This window comes from Perna viridis, chromosome 10 (assembly GCF_037379345.1).
Source record: "Perna viridis isolate PV_CMFRI_1.1 ecotype Kerala chromosome 10, ASM3737934v1, whole genome shotgun sequence".
NCBI lineage: Eukaryota > Metazoa > Mollusca > Bivalvia > Mytilida > Mytilidae > Perna > Perna viridis.
In genome coordinates, this window is record NC_142454.1 from 15,822,209 (window position 1) to 15,845,773 (window position 23,565).

Genomic DNA, 23,565 nt, shown 5'->3' on the forward strand with positions numbered 1-23,565 from the left:
TTTTCTGTCAGTCAGAATCCATCTATAACTTTGTTGGCGAGTTGACAATAAAAAGGAACGCACGTACATGAATATGCAAAAATCCAGTCATTAGGCTAACATTTATTTCATTAGAATCACAAATAACAACAATATCACATAACAATAACATAAAGGCCTCAACCAAAGACTTTCGTTGTCATGACAATGTACGTACATGGGAGTGTGTGTGCTAACGGGAACAGCCCAAAAAACTGTATGGTGGGAAATTTTATGAGGCAAAATTTTATCGTTTGATATTGCCATCAAGTTCATTACTGTTGGTATTTCAACAAGAAAAAAGTCCAAAATTACTTATATGTCAAAACCAAATAAAACATAAGGAAAACAAAATAACCTTTAAGATATTCTTTCCATACAGTTTATCACAGAATAAATTAATTTGAGATAAATACTGTAATCCCATTGGTTAAAATAATTTTGCTATATCTCAATGGATAAAAAATATTGACACGCCCCTATTCAGTTAAATTCCGAGCTACTTTTCTCATGTTTAAAGATACAAATATGTTTTAAAATTAATTTATAAGAATTGGCTATGATAAGAATTTTGTCTATTGAAAAATAACAAATTTTCCATGTGCATATTTTGTTTATTGCGCAACTTGCAATAAACAAAATATGCACATGGAAAATTTGTTATTTTTCAATAGATAAAATTTTTATCATAGACAATTCTTAAAAAAAATAAATAAAAAAAAAATAAACAGTGAACATTTTCACATGAACAAAACAATTCACAGCTATTATTTTTTTTATCTTGCTTTATGTCTATATTATCTAATGTGAACTTTTTTTTTACATTTTAATCACAATGTAAAATTTATGATAAATTTGGTACCACAAAAATATTCTAACTACCAGTACTATTATTACAGCTGATTACAACTTTAATAATGTTCATTCTTTAATTACAGCCAGTATTACAGGGAAATTCAGGGGATGGAATTGATTTAGATCTTCATTTAATTGAATGACCATTACATGTGAACGCCGCCCTCAAGTCTTTAATGGAAAATTGTTAAGGAGATTCAAACTCTCTATTTTTCCATAAGTATTAAAATCGGTGTCTGAGAGAAAGTCTAGGGTCAATTGTCTAATTTACAACTAAGATATTTTATAAGATAATGGCCATTATAAGGAGAGACCAACTGTATATCCTGAAGTTAAGTATATTTTTTGCTGAAAAGTCAAACTTACATGAGTAACCAATACTACAAGAACAAATCTACTTCATTTATTTAACTTTCTAAAATTTGTAAAATTGAAATTTAAATTTAGAATCTTGTGTATTTAATTTAAACTACATCTTTAATAAAAACATGGTATTATTAATAATAATGATGTTAAAATAAAAAATGAGAAAAAAAAATGATCATCAATCCTAATGTGGGAAAAATAAACTGATTGTCTGAGACAATCACAATGCCCAATCATAGTTCTACAGAACAAAAAAAAATACCAAGAAGGTAAACAATGGCATCCTTTAGTACTCATAAGATTAAAAAAAAAACACCTTAATCATCATTTTGAAAATACATTGGATCATGGTAAGCTTAATCAGATAAATCACCCGTTTACACAAAAAGCTAAAAATTTAATATCTCTGCAATGATATAACACAGAATTACCCCTGGAATTACTGTTCCCAGTGTAACTTTATATATAATGGTGTGACCAACACATGTTTGATTATCTTGTGCACATAATTGACTTAATTATTCAATCTTAGTACATGTATTATATCAAATAAATGGAGGAAAAAAATTGATGAAAAATTGTCAAAAAAAAACAAAAAAAAAACATGAAAAACCAAAACAAAAACAAACAAAAACAAACAAAAAACAAAGTCATGAACATTATACTTCAAATTAAGCTGCCAATAAAATTTCCTTATGTCAAGAGAGTTCTTTTAAATAGATGCTTTGTTGATCTGTGAAAAAACGGAGAAGTTTGTATGATAAAGACCAGTTAAAATGCAGGAATGGAGCTGACCTTTTATGAAGTCTTGAAAACTCTCTTTGTTAACATGGGATTGCATCATAAACAAAGTCATTAATTTATGTACTTACACATATACATGTATTAAGACTGAGGAAAGTCATTTTTGAAAGTGTGAGCGATACTGTATTTACACCTAACTTACATGAAAACAATAATACATAAATGTATTTTGAATTATCATAAAAGCATATTTTAGTTCATTTTGCATTTATATGCATTATAACTTTAATTTTGCATTGTTTTAAGAGTTGTCTCTTATGCCGAAATGGTACGTTCACACAGCATTTTAATGCCAATACAATATGGGAATTTAAAAATTATAATTACTTCAATTTGCATTAATTCACATTTGTTGGTTTAATTTTATGTATGAAAGCATAACTGGATTAGAATTTGCATTGAAGACACATTATTTAACCTTGTAAATGCACCATTTCTATGCCTTTCATCATGACAATCAGAACCAATAGCTGTTTCCCACATAGAGAAAAAAAACATTAATCTATCATAGTCCTAAGTCTACTTAACGATGTAAAAGATCACAGAAAAAGTATAATAAAAAAGTACTAAGGTGGGAAGTTGGGTTCATGGATGTTAAGTGGAAATACAACACTAGTGACCATATGAATATATGAAAAACTTTGTTAGTGGATTTCTATTACTAATGAAGAAACCTGGACCCTAAAATACAAAACAAATGTTGGTGATTAACAGATCTCCTTAACTAAAGGGATCACTTCAAAGTTTAAATAGGAAATTTTAGAACAAAAATTGTAGATAAAAAATTCATGCAAAAAGCTATATCAACTTTATATCTAAAAGGCCCAATAAATCTGATTAACCATCAAACCTTTTTTTTGGACTTTATGATGAGAAAAAAAATAATAGGAAATAGATAAAAGACAACCAATAATTATAGACACGTGTTGTCATTCATTCTTTCAAGATATGATTTTGCCTATAAGCTGTTCTTCCTAAGCATATGTTATCACTATACAATAATTTTTTTTTCATACGATTGAAGTGATCAATCAATTTCTATAAAAACGTGTAACTTTTATGGATCAAAGCCAATATTAACTAAACAGCTGCATATATAATACAGATTCCATACTAAAATATCCACACTCTTCACATTGACGAACTCCCAAACAGTTAAAGTGGGGAAACGCTCCTGGACCCAGGAGGGGTCATCACCATCATCATAAAATATCCAGCATTAATCAGAAATATAACACATAGCAAAATACTATAACATTTAAATAATTACCATCAATAAATATAGTATATATTTCTATTTACAAATAACATTACATCTAAAATATTGTAACATATACACCGGCTATTTCCCAACAAAGGTACAAAATTGTGACAATTACTTTGAGCAAGACATTTGTGGACAAAAACTCATATTTCTCAAAGGGGGCAATGTTGACAATTCTTAGCTTAAAATTCACTTTTGAAAATGTTATGGAAAAATAAACAATGTTCTTTAAACTACAAGTACAAAATGTAACTGTGTTGAAGGATTGATTAAGTGAAGTTTAAATATTTTTCATAAATTTAAAGATGACACCATTAGATCAACCTGGTTTCCCTTTCTATATGCTGAAAATAGAAACTGAAGAAAAAGTAGAAAGTCTAAATGGGATCCTAACAAACCCAACACTGTGAAGAATAATAGGATAGTTAATTGGAAAGGGTGAATAACCAAAGTATGATCACAATCGCTGAAGAACACCTAGAATTAAAGAGTGTGCAGAACTTGTTTTGTGCACGAGTTAAAATCTTTATGCATTATTGGCACAAGTGATCAAATTTTGGTTATTCACAATAACCAATTGATTATCCTATTTATTATATAGATTTCCTCCATTATTCATTTCTATTTTCAATATGAATTTTAAATTTTGTGAATGGCAGATTGGTACGTGTGTTTTGATGTTTTGGCTGGAGAGAGTCTGAGAGTGAAATTACCCAATTACTTCAGTGTGAATTATCGACATTTTTATCATGTGGTAAACCATTGTTATCTATAACATAATACTATAATATTCAGAGCAATCCATTACAAATTCAATATCTTCAAGTTTGACTCTCCGAAAAACCAATATAAATGCTTCTTTCAAGTATATAATGTCTATGATTGTCAGATAGTTGAAGGATTTAATAAGGAAAGTAATGGTTGTAAAAAATACAAAGATTATGTTTAAAAATCTCCCTTGTTTATACATAAGTGATATTATACAAACATTTTCATTATCTTCAATTAAACATTTTTGGCATACAACACTGGAAAAAATCAATTTCTTGGAATTATAGTTTAAATATGAAACAATAATAAAAATTGAATAAAATGACCCTGAAATGGACTTGACTTCATAATCTAAGTTCTTCCATTTTGAACTTTAACTGTAGTTCAGGTGTACACACTACATAAATGGCCAGTAAAAGATTTTTTTTTACAATTATAATGCAAATAATTAAAGATTACATTTGCGTTTTATTAAGACCAAAATCTGAGTTAATCTGCTTTGATCATGTGACGATTGAGACTGCACTTGATGATATCTATGCATTTTCTGTTTTACATTTAAATCACATGGATTAGAAATTATTAGTCTTATAATGATTCAATTGAGCAAAAAACAAATAAAGGCACATGAAATTGGGTATATCATAGAATAACACAGAATAATATAAGGAAATGAACAATGGCTACACCTGAACCTTAATCATAAAATTACATCCTTGTGTTAAATAGGCAACACAAAATTGAATTATCTCCCTTTTGTAAGATTGACTTCAACAGGCTATTCAATAATTCAAAGTATCTTGCTACTCTTGTATCTGATTTAATAATTCAGTTGAAATTCATACCTGTATTTAAAATAAGATGGTAGAAGCAAACATATGAAGGGAATCATTTTTTTGGGGGATAAAAAGAGGGAGGGAAGTTGGGGTAGGGTGGTTGAGGGTTAAGGATGGAGATAACAAATAGATTTATATAACAGTAAGATAAATACCATTTCAAAACTGCATTTAACAAATGTGTATACTCTTTGTTGTTCACTTGTCATGTTGACAGATTCAAACATGATCTTTTTCAAACATGATTTCACCATAAAAAAATAAAAGCACACCTATTAGAACTCTTCAGACAGTTTAACTCAACACAATGTCTTCATGGATCTTACCACTAATCAGAACTTTCAAATCATTTGGAGATATGACCATGTCTTAATAATGGTCAATGATTTCAAAAATTGTGGCAGATCTGAAAAAAAAACCCTCAAAAAAAAAAAGAACGATCTGCACAACTATGTGAGGGTCTATGACCACTGATTGATCGATCGCTGATGGACTGATAACTGATGACCAGTGACAAATCTGGTCACAGTTTTGTTAAGTAATACAACAAAAAATGACGGATGATTGATTCATGTTAATTGGAGAATTTCTATTGAATTAATCCAATATAATACCTCATATCAAATTTACTTGTATGATATCAAATCCATTTTATTGTATTTTGTTAAAAATAAATTAAATGTAAAATAAAAGAAATTAATTGATGTCAAAGTCTATTGCATTGAATAAATATGCGTAAAAATTGAGTAACGAAACAGAATCAGTACAATATATTTATGGCTCAGTGGTCACATGATGCGATCACCAGTTTAACTGATCGGTTTTACTGCTCAGTGGTCACATGATGCAATCATCAGTTTAACTGATCGGTTTTACTGCTCAGTGGTTACATGATGCGATCACCAGTTTAACAGTTCGGTTTTACTGCTCAGTGGTCACATGATGCAATCACTAGTTTAACAGATCAGTTTACTGCTCAGTGGTCACATGATGCGATCACCAGTTTAACAGATCGGCTTGCCAGATTGATGACTGACTGAAAACTGATTGTTGATTCTGGACCAATCACAATTATAGTTGCACAGATCGGTTCAGGTACTATAACACTCCAGAGATTTAGTCCCTAGAGCTTGTATGTTGCCAATCTAAATTTTACCATCTTGAGTGGCAAAATAAATAATTCAAACCACTCATTACCGAAGAAAAATCTGTAGTCAACAACAAACCACATACATAAGACTTGTAGTAAACTGGTTACAGGACTAATTGAATTTTATTTAGCTTACAAAAACATATGTCTCCCCAATTCAAATTATCAAAGGGGTATAACTCTCACAAAATTAAGTGGATTAAAAAAAAAATCCTGGTCATAAATAATCTAGTATGAAAGTAATATGAAACTTGTAAACTTTGTAGCAAATACTGTTATGAATATTTGGCTAAAATTGCACTAAAAAATCTATAATTATATCTTACACACTGAAACTGAGAATATAATGGCATTTATACAGTGTTATAATGATACAAACACTAAGTGTTGGTGAATATGAACATATACAAACAGTGGACATCATTAAATATTGACATGAACCTTGGAATAATAACATTTTGGCATGAACACTAACTTTAAAAATAAAATAACATATTTTACATTGTAAAATTCCAAAATATATTTATCTGAGATAATTCTATATTTTTTTTTCATTTTGTAAATTTAGATTAGCTCATTTGTCTACCATATGCAAAAAAACAGAGTGAAATATCAGAAAATGATAAAGTATTAATAACAAACATTTCATACAAGTTCACATAAGAATCTTGCAAATAAGGAAATGGTGATAATTTGAAAAAATTTTGTCAACTTTCTTATTTGAAATCTTTCAGTAAGTCAAATTTATGATAAAATATCTATACATTGTTGTATCTCAAGTTAAGAAAGTAATTTAATAAATCACAACAGTTTACTGCTATTATTCATAGTTGAATTATTTTAAAAAGAATTTCCTGACATTTTTTGTACCTGCAAATGACTAATTTTTAACCTTAGCTTACCCTACCTTCTTCATCACTTTTTATTGGTTCTGAAATCACTTAGAAAACATAATATATGCATTTACACTATTAACTCCAAAATTTAGGTTTGTTTCCCCTTATCCTACCTATCCATAAAAATTGGTCTTTCTCAAATAATTTTATTGACATTCTCTGACAAGATTCTAAAAAAAATTTCAAAGCAACATTTTTCACTTCTTTGATCATGACTTTTACAGACTGATATGAACTTTGTCAAAAAAAAATATTTTCCCTACCTACCTACCTACCTACCTGCCTACCTACCCAAAAACATTATTTTAAGTGTGGCCTAAGAGAGTTGACATAAAATATAGAGTTATCACTTTCTGCATGACTTTTTGTTGAACCTGTATTCACTAGTTAAGGGATAAGCCTATGATCAAATCTTTTCTTCTGATTTTTTTCCCCATAGCCTTACCCAAAGATGGTAGCCTTACAAAAGAGAAAGGTAATATCTTATATCAAACATAATAAGATATGGTCAATTTTCTTAAGGTTAATTATCTACATTTCACAATCTTAACAAATTCAAAACCTCTTAGTTTCTCCTACATTGCATTTTACAGAGATGAAAATTAATCATATAAATCTAAATGAACTGTAACTTGACAAGGTTTTATTTTGCTATGTAGTCAGCTCCCATATAGGAAGACCTGCATTATAAATTGTAATTTCACTTAATTCAAATAAAAATGTTCTCCATGTACTTTGTATAAAGTCTCTTTTTTACCATTTAATCTTTGAACCCTATGATTCCTGTGACATAATTTGTTTAATCTTGACATGTGACTGTTCTCTAAGATCTGTTAGTAAGCTGTCCTGTTCTCGTACCTCTTTCTGAAGAAGAAAAATGATTAATTGTCTATAATAAGAAATGATAAATAAATGCTACAGTTCAAAAAATGAGATTGCTCAGGGGATACAGTTGGGTCTTCCCTCGATTAAATGACGTATTATCTGATGAATGTTCTTAGGAAGTTGACTTGACAATTGAGAAGGAGACTTAAACTCAATAGACATTGGTAGGAAGTTTTTTCTCAATTGTCCAGTTAAATTTTATTTCCCAGTAATCAAGGAAAGACCATGTATATCCTCTGAATACCATCATTATATGCACTGTAATTCACCTGAATACCATCATTATATGAGCTGTAACTCAAACAATTCTTCAAAGGACCTTTTATCACATAAAGTTATCATATGTCATTATCTAATTACTACAGGCCGGGACATTAAAACAGAAATGTTGGAATCAAAAATGTAAATTTCATTTTATTTATTTTCTCATAAAGTTATCATATAACCCATTTCAAGCACAAATCAAATTAATTAAAAAAAAAAATTGGCAAACAAAAAAAAATCAAGCAAATTAACTGTCATATTTCAGGAAAAAATATATAACCGAGAGTCAGTACCATTTCATGAGATAATTAATGTCAATCTGCTTGAAGGGTTGCCTGACCCAAAAATTAAAAAAAATTTTGCCAGTTTGCCTACTTATTTTCTTTTTTTTTTACCATGTGAACCTCTAGACATAAGACTTATTATTTAAAAGAATATTTATTACACTTTATACTTTGGCTTAACATTCAGTTTTTCCAAAGGTAAACACACAGGCCATATTTAGTACTGAGGCAGATTGGGTGGCTGAGTGGTGATCCTGTCATTTCAGGTAAGAATAAGAATCATTTGTAATTAAATACCATAGTAGGACATGTATCATGACCATTTTCCAGACTAAATACAATAATCAGTGTTGCTTATATTAAATAGCACTCCACATAAATCATGCAAAATGTGGTTCATGGTTGGAAAGCCTACATTTTTATTTTTGATATTTTGTTTACAATGTCATAGTAAACGGAAGTAATTTGTGGCTATTCATAAAACCCTTGTTCATAAGTGATAAAAATGATATAGAATGCACTGTAGAATTCAAAATTAAGGTAGATAATTCTGTAAATGACACTAAAATATAATAGACACTATTGGATTTCAATGCCAATTATCTTCTAAGAGCAGACAGATTGGAGCGAATAACTATACATTTCATTAAATAGACCTATAAAGCAATTTGTTAACAATCATAAAAATGTGTAGCCTTTTTTGAGGTGTCTCACTTATAGAATTTGCACGATTCATACAAAGACTACTACTTAAATGCCTATCACAAGTAATAAAATATGTGTACAGTGACGCTTGCCTAAACCAAGCCCTATATAAACTGACATCCTGTCTAAACCACACACTTTAAAAGTCCCTTCAAAACAGAATATTTTAATCATGATAAAAAAAACTGCTGTATAATAAGACAAATCCTACAGTCAAAAAAGGCTTAGACAAGATTCATTGTATACATGTTTCAAAACTACTTTAAGGTCTGAATATAGAAGTGATGATTGGAAACCCAGTTTTTTACAGATGTTGGTATATATGCATCTATATAAACTACTCAGAGATGTCAGTAACCATAATAATCTCATAGGAATAATTTGATACAAAAGTCACAAAATTATTTAGTTCCTAAATCAATAGAAAAGATATTTAAATCTGCCTGAATCAAATTAACTGGAAACAAATCCTAGAATTTACACCTTTAATTCCAGTTGTTAATAAGTATCAAGTTGCTTTATATCATAAAGTAATCCTCTTATAAAATTCATGACTACTTGTTGAAGATCCTAATTTTGTTAGGTTTAGGGAAAATGTCTTCTTGGAAATATATCTTATATCTAAAATGTGATGCCTAATACATAGCTATATGGTTTGCATACTAATGAGGTTTTACTAGGAGAGATATGCTTCTTTACAGGTACGAGGATACAATTAATTTCGTAGTGCATTTCAACAGACCCATCTTGACATATATAAAAAATTCCACCGCTTCAAACTCATTCAAACTTCACCAATATGGAAACATGTATAAAAGCAGATTTCTATAAGAGTGCCAGAAAAATTCATCATCATATTTTATTTTTAGCAACTTTGTTTCTGAGACCCCGTAGGCATGCAAAGTGACCACTTCCCAATGTCCTTCTTTGACAGGACCAAATCACAACTTCCACATAAAATTACAGGATGAAAAAAAAAACCTTGTAAATTTGATCCTTGCCCTACATTTCTGCAGTTAATACTAACCAATAAAGTTTATGACAGCAAAGAAAAAAAATCAGGAAGAAACACACTAAAAAAAAGGAACTATATTCGTATACAACGAAAAGTCAAGGGGAATTAATTGTGATCTCGTACCTACAACTTTGTATTATTGTGCACTAAATTGAATTATCTCCTCTTGCTAGCTTTCTGCTCAATGTATACATTTGCAACATGTAGAAAGTTTTTGTCAACCAACTGAAGCAGCTATGATGAGTAGTATTTGTAGAAAAATGTCAGTAACCTAAAATTTCTTGCCGACATATACTTGGTAAATGCAGAGACACCACAGGGTTTAATTATTTTATTCCTTTCTCATATGCAGAGAGGACATACTTTTTTATACTAAAAATGCACAGTACTTTTAACAATTGGTGGTGAATAAATATTCTTCGAAAGTTTTCCTGCCATATCACATTTTCCAAGTTTTCTACAACGCAATGCCACGGAAGAAACCAATTCAGCCTATTTTTGATTAAATTTATTTCTCTACACTCTATGGTAAAATTAAGATTTTAACATCTTCAGTAGAGAAATAATTTAAACCCCTCACAACTGAAGAAGAAATTATATTCATTCCATTTTGACACATTTAAATTCTCTGTATATGAATAATCCTATAGTGCATGGATTGTCAGAAACACGCTGGTAAAACATGACATGCCATACTGTAAAGTTAAAAAAAAAGAATAAATTACTCTTAAAAAACCTGATTTACTAGCCCTAAAGAATAATGTACTAGACTGATATACATGCAGTGTTAGGTTGTTCATGTATGAGCTACATCATAAATGTTTACAATAAATAGCACCGAGTTCAAGTATAGTTAGTTCACACATTGTTTTATGAGTATCTGGACTTACTTGTACATGTAACTTAATTGCAGTTGTGTTGCAATATGGAAAAAATACAGGTTTAGACAGTAGCTCATGATCAACTGTGTATCTATTGTTTACTAATATCACAGTAATAAATTTAAATTAATTTGAAAAATAAATTCTTTATTGCAAAGAACCCAGGTTGTTCAATTTCCCCAAATCCCATTGCTGATCTCCATTTACTTGTGCAATGTCAACAGTGGCCCCATTTGTTACAATGGACTGGTGTTTTTAAAATTGAAATATTGTGAACCCTATATATTTTATTGCTGTCAATCGATAGAGATTGAAAAATTTAACCCAGTTAAGTCACTGGTCATGCATGTAATATCTGCCATAGGATGCTAAATTTAAAGAAATCTTTGTGTACAAAACAAGCAAAACTAGTTCAGCAAAAGGATAAGCTACATTTGAAAACTGAATGTAACCTATCATTTTTTGTTGGATTTATGTAAACATATATGAACCCTAATGTTTGAGGGAACAGGGGTACAAGGATTATTACTGATGTTTGTAATACCTCCAAACTCGATAAACGCTGTAACAGGTCCATATATTGTCCATTGATACCTCCTACGTCTTTGAGTTGTGTCTTCAACATGCTGAGTTCATCTCTTTGATTGGTCAGACTTTGACCAATCAGGTTTTGTTTAGTATGAAGTTGTTGAGAAAGCTTCAACTGAATATGTAGACCTTTTTCATCATTCTGGAAATAAAGAAGTAGAGAAGATCATTTAGAATAGAAAAGTAGTAATACTGTGAGTTCTGTAAATACTAAGTTCTTAAATGACTGAACCTTTAAACTCATACTTAGAAACCTAATGCACATAAATTAGTTTTCCCCATTCAAGCTTAAGGTTTTTGGCTTCAGACTACCAGGCACTTAGGCCACAAATAGAAACAAGCACATAATATGGCATATCAGTCTATGTGATAAGGCATACAAAGAGGCTTAATGGCACTGATCCTTTTACACATCTATTGACTAGAGATATTATTTCTCTTACCAGTATGATTATTCTACCTCAAGAGACCTCATTATTTGACAAATGGCTAATTTCAGAAGCATTTCAAGAAGAACAGAACCTTCTATGGATTTTGGCAGATTATTTTGGCAAGTTCTAAACTTAGCATTTTTGAGGCCAAAAGGTATACGACAAATTTTGGCATTTCTAATTTTGGCAAATGCTAAGTAGTGCATTCAGTACTTAAGCTCAGAGAAAATATTTTGCTGAATTTACTTTATATAAGATCAGACAAGTTGAGTGTACAGTCCTTGATCCAATCCACACATTGATTTGACGGATGGATTACCATTGACTGACTGATTGCTGACAAATCAATGACCAATGACTGGTGACCGATCTGATCACAGTTTTGTTATGTAAAATAACGTAAGATCTGTTTTAGATAAAAGAAATGTATAACAAACGTATAAATTAATGTTTAAATCTATTACATTGTGTTAATATGTGTAAAATTGACAAAGAAAAGAACAAAAACCATAAAATATCGCTCTGTGGTCACATGATGTGATCACCAGTTTAATGGATCGGTTTGACGGATCAATGTCTGACCACAAACTGATCGGTGATTGATGACCTGTTGCAATTTTTGTTGCACAGATCGGTTCAGGTACTGTAACATAGTTCTCACTCTAAATGAGAGTTGATGAATGATATTATACTATAAAATGTAATAATTATTATAAATTATTGATTAAGCTTCTCCCCTCCATTTGATGGGAACAACTCTATTTAGAAAAAAATAATGGAAAAGTAATGTTATATACATAATTAATAAGGTGTGTGCCTTAACACAGTAACATTATAAGGTTCCTACTGCCTTAATGACTCAATGGAGGAAAGTTTAATCAATTGTCAGTTTCCATAATAAAAGAACTTTACTGTCATGATAATTATAAAACTAACTCTATTAAATTATGGATATTCTATTCCACTTTTATTTTATTTGCCTAAATTGGTCCAGACAGCACACAATATCACTGACCTATTAAAAGTGTGAAAATGCAGGAATAGATAGTTCATCCTGAGTGTTTTCCTACTCTACCGGTGCACCTGGTCCATGCTCCCAGTTTTTAGTGGAGTCCGAGTTGCTCATTTGCTTTTGTTACTTTGTATGTATGATTTTAGTTATTCTATGTTCTTTGTTGTGTATGTCTGTTTTCCATGTCTGGTCTTTGTCCATGGATTACATTCTTTTGATTACCGCTATCACCTTGGTTCCCTTGATTACTCTTGACCAAATGATTGGTTAAGCTTACTGTAATGAAATGGCCTTTTCCTACATAGAAAATGATTTGTTACAAGTTCGGATTTATCTTGAGAAGATGAATGGTTACTAAAAGGTTCAATTTCTTCGTTTATAATACAAAAGGCAGAGACCAGACACATTAATTTAAGTACTAATAAGATTTCATTACAAAATATCTTGTTTTTGTCTGGAATAAGCAATTTTACTTCCACACAAAGGATCAATGACAATAATATTCTGAAGATTCAGACTAACTAAATAAGGCATCAATGGAACATTAAGTAATACCCCAGCACATTATGGTGAAAAAGAAGGGGGAAGTGCAGTGTAAAAAAATAATCATTGATCAATTCCTTTAAAGTTTTGCACCTATAAACCGCTGGATGAAAGACAGACACATGGATGGACAGACACCCAGCATTTCAATAGAAAGCTAACATATAAAGCAAGATTAATTTTACATATTCTAAATAATTATTAGAAGAGAAACAAAGTTGACCAGATTCAGGCAGGTTTTTATTGAGTATAGGTGATCTGAAAAGGCAGGTTTTCATTAAGTAGAGATGATCAGATGTGGAATGTCTACATCACTGACTGACAGTCATTTCAATGGTAAATTGATTTAAAAAATGTCTTTAATGTAGGACTTTTTTTTACAATGCTTCTACCAACTAAGATATTAAGCTAAAATTACATCTGTAATAACATTTCAACTCTTTTAGTTGTCTTAGGGTCAACCAACGGAAGTTTTAATAACTTAAAACAAAATATAACATAAAACTTATCAGTGAATCCCATCTTATTATAAATTCAGCATATTTCAAGAGTACAAGAATACACCAATCATCAATCTATTTGTGCATCTCATTAAAGAAATCTGATTTATACACAAATATTTATGGCATTGTTGTCTAACATTAAAAAAAAAAAAAATTTTTAAATTTAATGACATTTCTTTTTTCCATACAAAACTGAGATTCTTTACAAGAGACTTTTGTTACCTGTATTGAGAAAATGCTAACCATGTGAAATGGAGATCAAACTTTTTGTAAAAGCTTGAATTCAAGTGCTACGACAGGGTTCTTATTTCTAATAAATGCTACAAATGGCTTCTTATATCTCTAATTGATGTTATACTCAGGTTTTTTATCTCTAAAAGATGCTACAATTGGGTTCTTTATCTCTAATAGATGCTACAATTGGGTTCTAAACTCTAATAGATGCTACAATCGGGTTCTTCCCTCTAATAGATGCTACAATCGGGTTCTTCACTCTAATAGATGCTACAATCGGGTTCTTCACTCTAATAGATGCTACAACTGGGTTCTTATCTCTAATAGATGCTACTGTTGGGTTCTTCACTCTAATAGATGCTACAACTGGGTTCTTATCTCTAATAGATGCTACAATTGGGTTCTAAACTCTAACAGATGCTACAACTGGGTTCTTATCTCTAATAGATGCTACTGTTGGGTTCTAAACTCTAATAGATGCTACAACTGGGTTCTTATCTCTAATAGATGCTACTGTTGGGTTCTTCACTCTAATAGATGCTACAACTGGGTTCTTATCTCTAATAGATGCTACTGTTGGGTTCTTCACTCTAATAGATGCTACAACTGGGTTCTTATCTCTAATAGATGCTACAACTGGGTTCTTATCTCTAATAGATGCTACTGTTGGGTTCTTCACTCTAATAGATGCTACAACTGGGTTCTTATCTCTAATAGATGCTACAATTGGGTTCTAAACTCTAACAGATGCTACAACTGGGTTCTTATCTCTAATAGATGCTACTGTTGGGTTCTAAACTCTAATAGATGCTACAACTGGGTTCTTATCTCTAATAGATGCTACTGTTGGGTTCTTCACTCTAATAGATGCTACAACTGGGTTCTTATCTCTAATAGATGCTACTGTTGGGTTCTTCACTCTAACAGATGCTACAACTGGGTTCTTATCTCTAATAGATGCTACTGTTGGGTTCTTATCTCTAATAGATGCTACTGTTGGGTTCTTCACTCTAATAGATGCTACAACTGGGTTCTTATCTCTAATAGATGCTACTGTTGGGTTCTTCACTCTAATAGATGCTACAACTGGGTTCTTATCTCTAATAGATGCTACTGTTGGGTTCTTCACTCTAATAGATGCTACAACTGGGTTCTTATCTCTAATAGATGCTACTGTTGGGTTCTTCACTCTAATAGATGCTAGACTTGGGTTCATATGTCTTATAGATGATACATATTTATGTACAATTGGTTTTTATATCCACATTCTTTTGTAAGAATGTTTCTTCTTGGCACAATATGCACTGACTAAACATTATTTCTGTCACAAATGATACAGTATTTCTCCATGTGACAATTGTTTTAAAAGCCATTTCTTTTTTTTTCTTATAAAATTTGATCTCATGAAGAAGCAAAAGTCAACTTTTAAACCTTTAATGATAGATTGTCTTCCATAAACTCATTATCAGGAAAAATACTGTAGAATTTTATTTTAGTAAAGTTAAGAGGTTTAAAATAAGTCTAAAGCCAACATCATGATTTCACCAATAGTGTTATAATGAAATAAACTGTTATCTTGTCATGAAAATTCTCATTCATTTCTATTTCTGTCCTTGAAAATAAGGGTGTTTCAGGAAATCTGTACTGGTATTAACAGAGATAAAACATGTAACATATAATTAATGTTTTCATGGAATGATTGGTAGCATGACATCCTACAGAAGTTAATGGAATTACTACTATTGATTGTAACTGTTAATGTGAAATTGTCATGAAAATCCAAGTGACATTCTTGACGACTACTGTGTTTTCTGCTCATTTACAAAGTTGTAGTTTGTAGGTAAAAGATGGAAGGAGTTGTGAACAAACTGTATATAGTCTTGGTACTAAACACCCTCAGGAAATATGCTTTGATTTATCTGGGAAAACAGCATTTTGCTTATAAGAAAAAACATAAAACTAAGTGTTTTTATGAGGCAAACAAGTGAGAAAAACATAAATTCTGACTTTATTCCAATTTTCCTATACATGATAACCACTTTCACAAAATCTGTACTGTTGGTAAGGATATCTGGTAACACTGCACCTTTTTTCTGACTGACTTAGTAACCTTTTTCAAGTGTTGAACATGTATTTCTATGAAATATTAATAAATACAGCAATCACTATAGATCAAAACATACATTTTCTTTCTAGCATGAAACTGTTTATTGCTTTATAGTTTCCCAGATTGTACATTTTTTCTAAGTGGCTGTGATATCTTTCCATACAACAAGATATTTGATGTCAGCCATATTTAGAATATATTTAATATATATAATATATAATATATAATATATAATATATTTATGAGTGATTTATATTTATTAATTTCTCTAAACCCTTTTTAATTCTAGTTTTTTGTAAGTTGTGTGAAGATCCAACATACTTACACAGGTGTACTATTGGAATTTGTAAGCAAGTTGAACACTATATCAAATTTTAAGACTAAATTTTAGATACTCGTGCTTTATCTACGAAAATTATTGGTATGGCAGCTGCATCACTCGCTACTACAGCCTTGAATTTAAACCTTGTTTTAAAGGACATTAGAAAGTAAAACAAAACTGTACTAATACAACAACAAAAGAAAATGGTTTAAAACTGAACTACAAATCTGTAGACAATAAAGGACACAGACATGACAGACTTCTAATGACATAAATCTTCTATTATAAATAATGACTAATTCAGAGGTCAGTATCTGAGGTTTAATTTAGCAAGATCTCCACAGTTCAACTGCATGTCAAATGCTCTTTAATAGTAATATATAACCAGTACACACAGTACAGTTATAATGGAGCATTTCTAACCTGTAAACAATTAGAAAAATGAAACTTTCTAAGGAGGTTTTAAGAATATATTCCCTCAGATTGATGGACCTTATTAAATGTAACTAGAACTAATATGAGCAATTAACCTCACAAAGAGAATAATATCCTACTTCCAAATGGAGTAAAATGTAAGTCACTGATATCTCAAATTAGAGCCGATTGACAATAACTATTTTCTTTCATTCATGTCTATATATGATACACAACTTTCCTGTATCATTTCAACAAAGTCTCCAGAGTGTTAAAGGTTGAGTAAGGCTGACAAGGTTTTAACACATTAAACTTTTGAGTTATTCTCAACTATGGAGTCCTTCAACATTAAATATACTCTATCATGTCCATCTACATACGATGCCAAACCTTTTTTTATAGAATGTCATAAAAATTCCTTGAGCAGTGTAGGAAGTGTTGCTCATGAAAGTTTTCAGCATGCAAAACAATTATCTCCCTTTGGAGTAATTGACTTTAAGCCCATAAAATTTCATCCTAATTCTTCCAGCAATTAACAGAAATTGTTCTAACAAGTTTTAATTATATATAGTCCTGATAAGGTAGAATTCTTCAGTTTGGCCACAAACAATACATTCCTTCATGCACATGTACACAGAGTGTCTGACTATCCTATAAAAGTTCATTAAAATTCCTAGTGCGGTTTAGTAAGAGTATCAAAGATACAAGTTCAAAATGAATAAAATGAAACATCATATAATTTCAAATTACACTGTTTGAATAAATTTTTTCATCATTAAAACAGGTGACTGACTTACCAGTTTTGGGGTACCAGGGCTTGTCACAGAATCAACTGTTGGACTTTGGACCTTAGTAGCACCTGTCAAATAAAAGAATATTTGATATAAAACCTAACAATACCACAAATGCAGGTACATGTTCATACATAAAGAGGGAAGGACATAAAATTAATGTAAAACTGGTAAAAATTTTTCTTTGCCTAAATTAGTTAGCATATGCCTTATTTATATCTAAGGACATATATTCACATGTAATTTAACTTTCAAACATATATCACAAATGTCAATTTGACTTATCTAGAGCAAAAAAGACCATCTTTTAAGTCATTAAAATGTATGAATAGGTTAATTTATGTTGCACATTTGTAAGATTGTTTTATAACCTAAAATGTCTTGTTTACATTTGTGTTTCTTCACTTCTAAGCAAATGATATAAACTTACCATCAAATTATGAGTTAAAAGCATAAAAAAGTAGACAAGAAAAAGACATGCTCTTGCATTTCAACATCAACGCATGTAATTTTAGCCCCGTAAAAAAATCTCTCAGATAGCCTAGGAAACATTTTTTGTTATGTATAAACATCCTACAAAATGTCAAAGCTGTAGCCAAAAAAATGTGAAAGAGAACTTGTGAACAAACCTTTCTGGGAAGACGGACAGACAGACAATGGTACATTAATATGAAAAGCATGAACAATATACAAGTACAATGAAAATCAAAGATGAGAACATTTCTGCCCTATGAATTGCTTACATTACATGTACATGGATCTGCACTTATAAACATTTGTAGTACAGGGTCTTCAGTAGTAGCCGGCAGCTGGTAAAATCAGCCGCCTATCACCAAGTTTTTTCCGGCTATGAAGTTTCAGATCATAAATATTTTTGGGTCGCTGTTAGTGAAAACGGAATTTGAATCTGGATTCAGAATGGAGTTTAATCAGTCATGAGTCTCAGCCATTTTGTCCGGCATGGAGGGTAATAACTGATGAGTTCTAATTTCAATCATCATGTCGTTTGTGTGTTTGACTATTTCAATATCCATCATTTTAAGAAAAAATACATTCAGGTTGATTAGAGGCACCATAGTTAATGAGAGGTAGAAAAATGAACTGAAAAAGCTTAAATTCGTTTTTGGCCCACTGGACCTGCTGGTGGCCTCGAGCAGCCCCCCCCCCCCCGACCCCTCGCCGTAGTTTGGGTTTCCTCCTATTTATTTTAAATTTTCATCTATTCAAAATCGTAGTGACAAAACACTGTTCTAGTGGGTCATATCAATCTACTATTAAGAAAATGAAATGAATAAATATCAATAGTAAGGTACAAAACTTAGAGGAACAATATTTACATTTCAAAATATTGTATATGTTATTTAAACTATTGATCTGTATGAGAATTAGTTCACTATTTCAAGGATGTGTGACCACTGGTAGTGTTTTCATTGAAGACCTCTTATTTTTAGACAGAGATTATTTTGCAAATAAAATTCAAACTTGATATGGATTTGATTTTTGATTGTGATTATTTGACACATTTGGGCCATTATACAAAGAGTATATAATTTCCATATAGTAGTAGATCAATCCCAACCTTCCTTTTGGGGTATGGTAATATGCACATGCTTGTACTTGATTCTATGAAATATGTTTGGCCTCTAATTCCAAAATGGTTAGGACCATAAGACCAAAGACGACAACACAGATGATGACAACAACAGTGCCATATTATTATATTACCATCAATTTTAGTCCTCGTATAAATATTCCAAAAACTAAGTAGGCATTAAAAAGTATGAAAAACAAATTTTTGCAATAATAAATTTCTTGTAACAAATTTTATGCCCTACTAAATGAAAACATGTCGTCAGTCTTGGCTGAACCAGCTATTTGTTGAAGTTGTTTATGTTCCCCCATGATAACACTCTATTTAATATTCATGCTAATACAAAGATTCCACAAAAAAACTCTTAATACTAAAAAAAAACTTTAAAAAGCATTTAAAACCATGCTGTTCACATAAAAAACATATGGAACAACAATCCAGCTGTGCAGCTTCTATAACATCATAAATTTTTTTAACATAAGAAAGTTCACATTGAAACCCATACAAATGTACTTTACTATTTAAAGACCACTTTGAATGCAAAATCTTTCTTCGTGATTTTTTTCAATGATAGTGTAAGTACCAATGATAAAAGAAGACTTTGAAAGTCACTCTATCTAATAATGTATTTAGTCACCATTCTTTGTAAGCATGAGAGACAGCCAATGAGGAAGAAGGGAAGAAGGGAAGAAGGGAAGAAGTCAGTCTTCTCAATAATCCAATATTTGGTAATTTTCCTTGTATTGATTATGAAATCAGGTCCCCCTCAAATGTGATTCTATTTTTTTTTTAATGTTAATTTTGAAACCGCTTATTACTACTGCAGGTAAACAGTAGTAAATAGATATGAATTGAAGAAGTACCTGATATGCATTTTAGGGTCAGGAGAGACTGTTTTGATGCGAAAAAGCTAAAATGAGACAAAATTTGTTCTGTTTACATTTGCTATTCACAAATGATTGAGGAAAAGTATACTTTTACCTCTGAATACAAGCAACTGTGTTTAGCTGGATCATTGTAGCACCGAATGCTCATATTGCTATATAGATTAACTAAACTGTCATTCATATCAGAGCAATTTACTCAGGCAAACCATTTATTTTCTCAGGAAATGACAGTAAATTAACAAACACCAATGTTAGAAACCTTGTGAATCCAGCAGTGGAACTGTATTGCTGTATTGGAGAAATCGATACCCCTCTGGGTAATGGAAGGAAGGTAGGATGGACACCCCTATCTAGTGTTCTAGGATTCCCATTTCCTGTTACCCAGGGCAAGTGAAATTTGGGTAAGGGAAAGTTAGGTACTTAGTTACACTTTCCCGTGCCAAGTTGAAAACTTCATATGCTGTAAGGATTTGTTTTGTTAGGAAAGCAGTTATTGACTGTGGGAAAGTTTATTTTATATGGATTTTTCCCGAGGAAACCTCAATTTCTGAAAAATCCTAGAACACTGCTATCACTACATACCACAATTGCAAAGTGGGATATACAAAAAAAAACTGTAAAAGTAAACTATTTGATATTTAATGCCTTATATAAAAATATTTTACATTTTGGATAGCTAAAACTAAACAACATAATTTGAATACAGGGCACAAGATATAGCTTAAAATAGTGTTAAATTAACGCCTTTAAAGTTAAAGACTGAAGCATTGTCTCCTCCTTTTTTGCAAGGGGGAATTTTCAAACCAATTTACATTTTAAAATATCTGAACGCATTAGAAAGCACATCATATTTTTAAACGTTTCTGATTGATAACAGTCCCAACAACAAAAGGGAGATGTCCATAGCACAAACATTCAAACAGCTCTTTTCTCTTGGACCATGGCTAGCAAATTTCACGATAAGTTAGCCAAAGTCAAACAGAACTGCGGGCCATCTTTATTTTGGAAGTAATTTTCAGTTCAACATATTGTAAGTTCAAGTAAAGTTCACTTTTAGCATAATTAAACTGCTTGACCAGTTGCACAAATATTATTATTTGACAGACATACAGATGAACAGACTTCAAAGCAAAAAATTGTGAGCTTCTTTAAAGATACCTCCTGTCCCAGACACCATAGAGTCCAAATATGAAGATAGCTGTCAAACAGGAAGTTGATTTGAAATAGAATCCCATGATATGGTTTACCAATATAAAGTTTCAGTTAATATATCAAATGGCTGTGGTAAGTACGGTAGTTGCAAGGAAAACTAACAAAATATGTGAACCTATGAAAAGAGCAATGTACAATCAGACATCATGATCACTAGATACTGCATACTTAAAAAGCAGGGGGTATTAAAAGACTTGAGTTGATACTTACATAAAGTGTCCATATCAGAGCTGACATGACTAGTATATGATGAACTGCTTTTCCCTGATGATACAGAATCCTGTCCAGGGGAATGGGAATATCCCCCTAGCTGAGCAAAATCTAAACTTGAACATTTCATCTTCTTGTCTGCAAATCCTAGATCTGTTCCATATGAGTTTGGCAGATTTTCACTGATAACAGTGTAATCAGGCACTGGTTTACTACTAAAATTGTTGTATGAAAAGGGATCAAAGTTACCAGTGTTAGAGTTAGGAGTCATGATACTATTCACAAAATGGCTGTCTTCTTGGCCTGTGTTACAACCAAGCATTGAAGGTTCCGTAGTTATTGAATCTGCCCCATAGAAGGGGTAATTACCATATTCTTTCTGAGCAGTTCCTGATTCACTGATATAGGTGGGATTCTGCCTGGAATGTGGCAATGGATTCATTGGACCATTGTACAAGGGAAAACTACTGGGTGTAAGGAAACTCTGAGAGCTGCTTGCACCAGTATAACCAGACACTTGATACATGCTTGATGAAGGGTCGCTCGATGGCATGCTTCCAATACCATTCTGTGACATTGGTGATATATGTTGTAGACTTGAATCCATTCTTTGATATGTTAAAGGACTGTTCAATGGAGAAACACAACCTTTTTGATTTCCATGGAATAGTGACGAGTCATTCTGAGAAACATTGTCTTTAGACTTACTTTGGAATGGTTTACTAGTACTTCTGTGATAAGGGTGAAACATATTTTGTGTATGGTCATTATTAACCATACCACTGGCAAACATGGAGTTGGCCACAGTTCCTGTCACTGAACGAGGAGACTTGTACGACATTCTTGGAAACATATCTTCTTGACCACAAACTTCAAATTTCCTGTCATTTGAAAATTTCTCAAAATTCTGGTAAATTTGATTATCAAAGGATTTTTGCATATCCATATTCAACATATCATTGATTTCCTCCTGAGAGCTTACTTTCTCCTTCCTAAGTAATAACTCTTTCAGAACTGAAAGTGAGTCGTTTTGTTGTATTGGATTTTCAGTAGACACTGTAATCTCTGATGTCATGTGTTCATCCTCAAGATCTGAATCTGATAACCTTTTTACTGACCTTTCTAGTTTTGATGAGACACTGTCGTCACCTGAATCAATCAAGTCTCTCTTGACCTCAAATGAACTATTAACACTGATATCCTCTAGTACATTTTGTAAAGACTCACATGTTACTCCACATGGGATATCTTCCCATTTTTCTGGTTCATTCTTCTCTCTATCATTGCTGTATTTGTCAGATCTACTTTTAACTTCACTTCTGTTGTCTTCCTCTTTACTATCACTTTTATCCTTCAATGCTAGAAACTTGGCAAGTTCTTTCCTCTGAAGTTCTAGCTGTTTTATACCTTCATCTTCACTGCAAAAGAGAATATAATGCTGATGAAAGACCTACTAAGTCTTGTGTCATTTAAAACTGCAATTGAAATTAACTATCCATGTGAATCATATGAAGCTTTACACACCGACGAATCCTTATAGTCAAAATAATCTTTATCACTTAGCACATGATCAAATTTCAGGCCTTCTTTTTCCTAGTGACAGACAGAATTTTACCAAGAAACCAACATATTGATCCATAGTTAAATATAGAATCATTAAGCATCTGCAAGCAAGCAAGTTTGTCTTAACCTGGTTGGCAATGACACTGCCTTGAAAATTTCACTT

At 31.4% G+C, this 23,565-nt stretch overlaps 1 protein-coding gene across 1 annotated transcript in view; it reads right to left on the reverse strand.

Annotated features, from left to right (window-relative positions):
• Positions 1-90: 90 nt before the first annotated feature.
• LOC148604716 (uncharacterized) overlaps positions 91-23,565 on the reverse strand; it is a 75,119-nt gene continuing 51,644 nt past the window's right edge. The window contains exons 10-13 of the mRNA XM_088548720.1: positions 21,840-23,257; positions 17,946-18,007; positions 11,539-11,724; positions 91-7,824 (exon numbers count right to left, since the gene is read on the reverse strand). Coding sequence (XP_088404846.1) covers positions 7,735-7,824; positions 11,539-11,724; positions 17,946-18,007; positions 21,840-23,257 — 1,756 coding nt within the window. The 3' untranslated portion in view covers positions 91-7,734. The remainder of the gene's footprint in view (positions 7,825-11,538; positions 11,725-17,945; positions 18,008-21,839; positions 23,258-23,565) is intronic.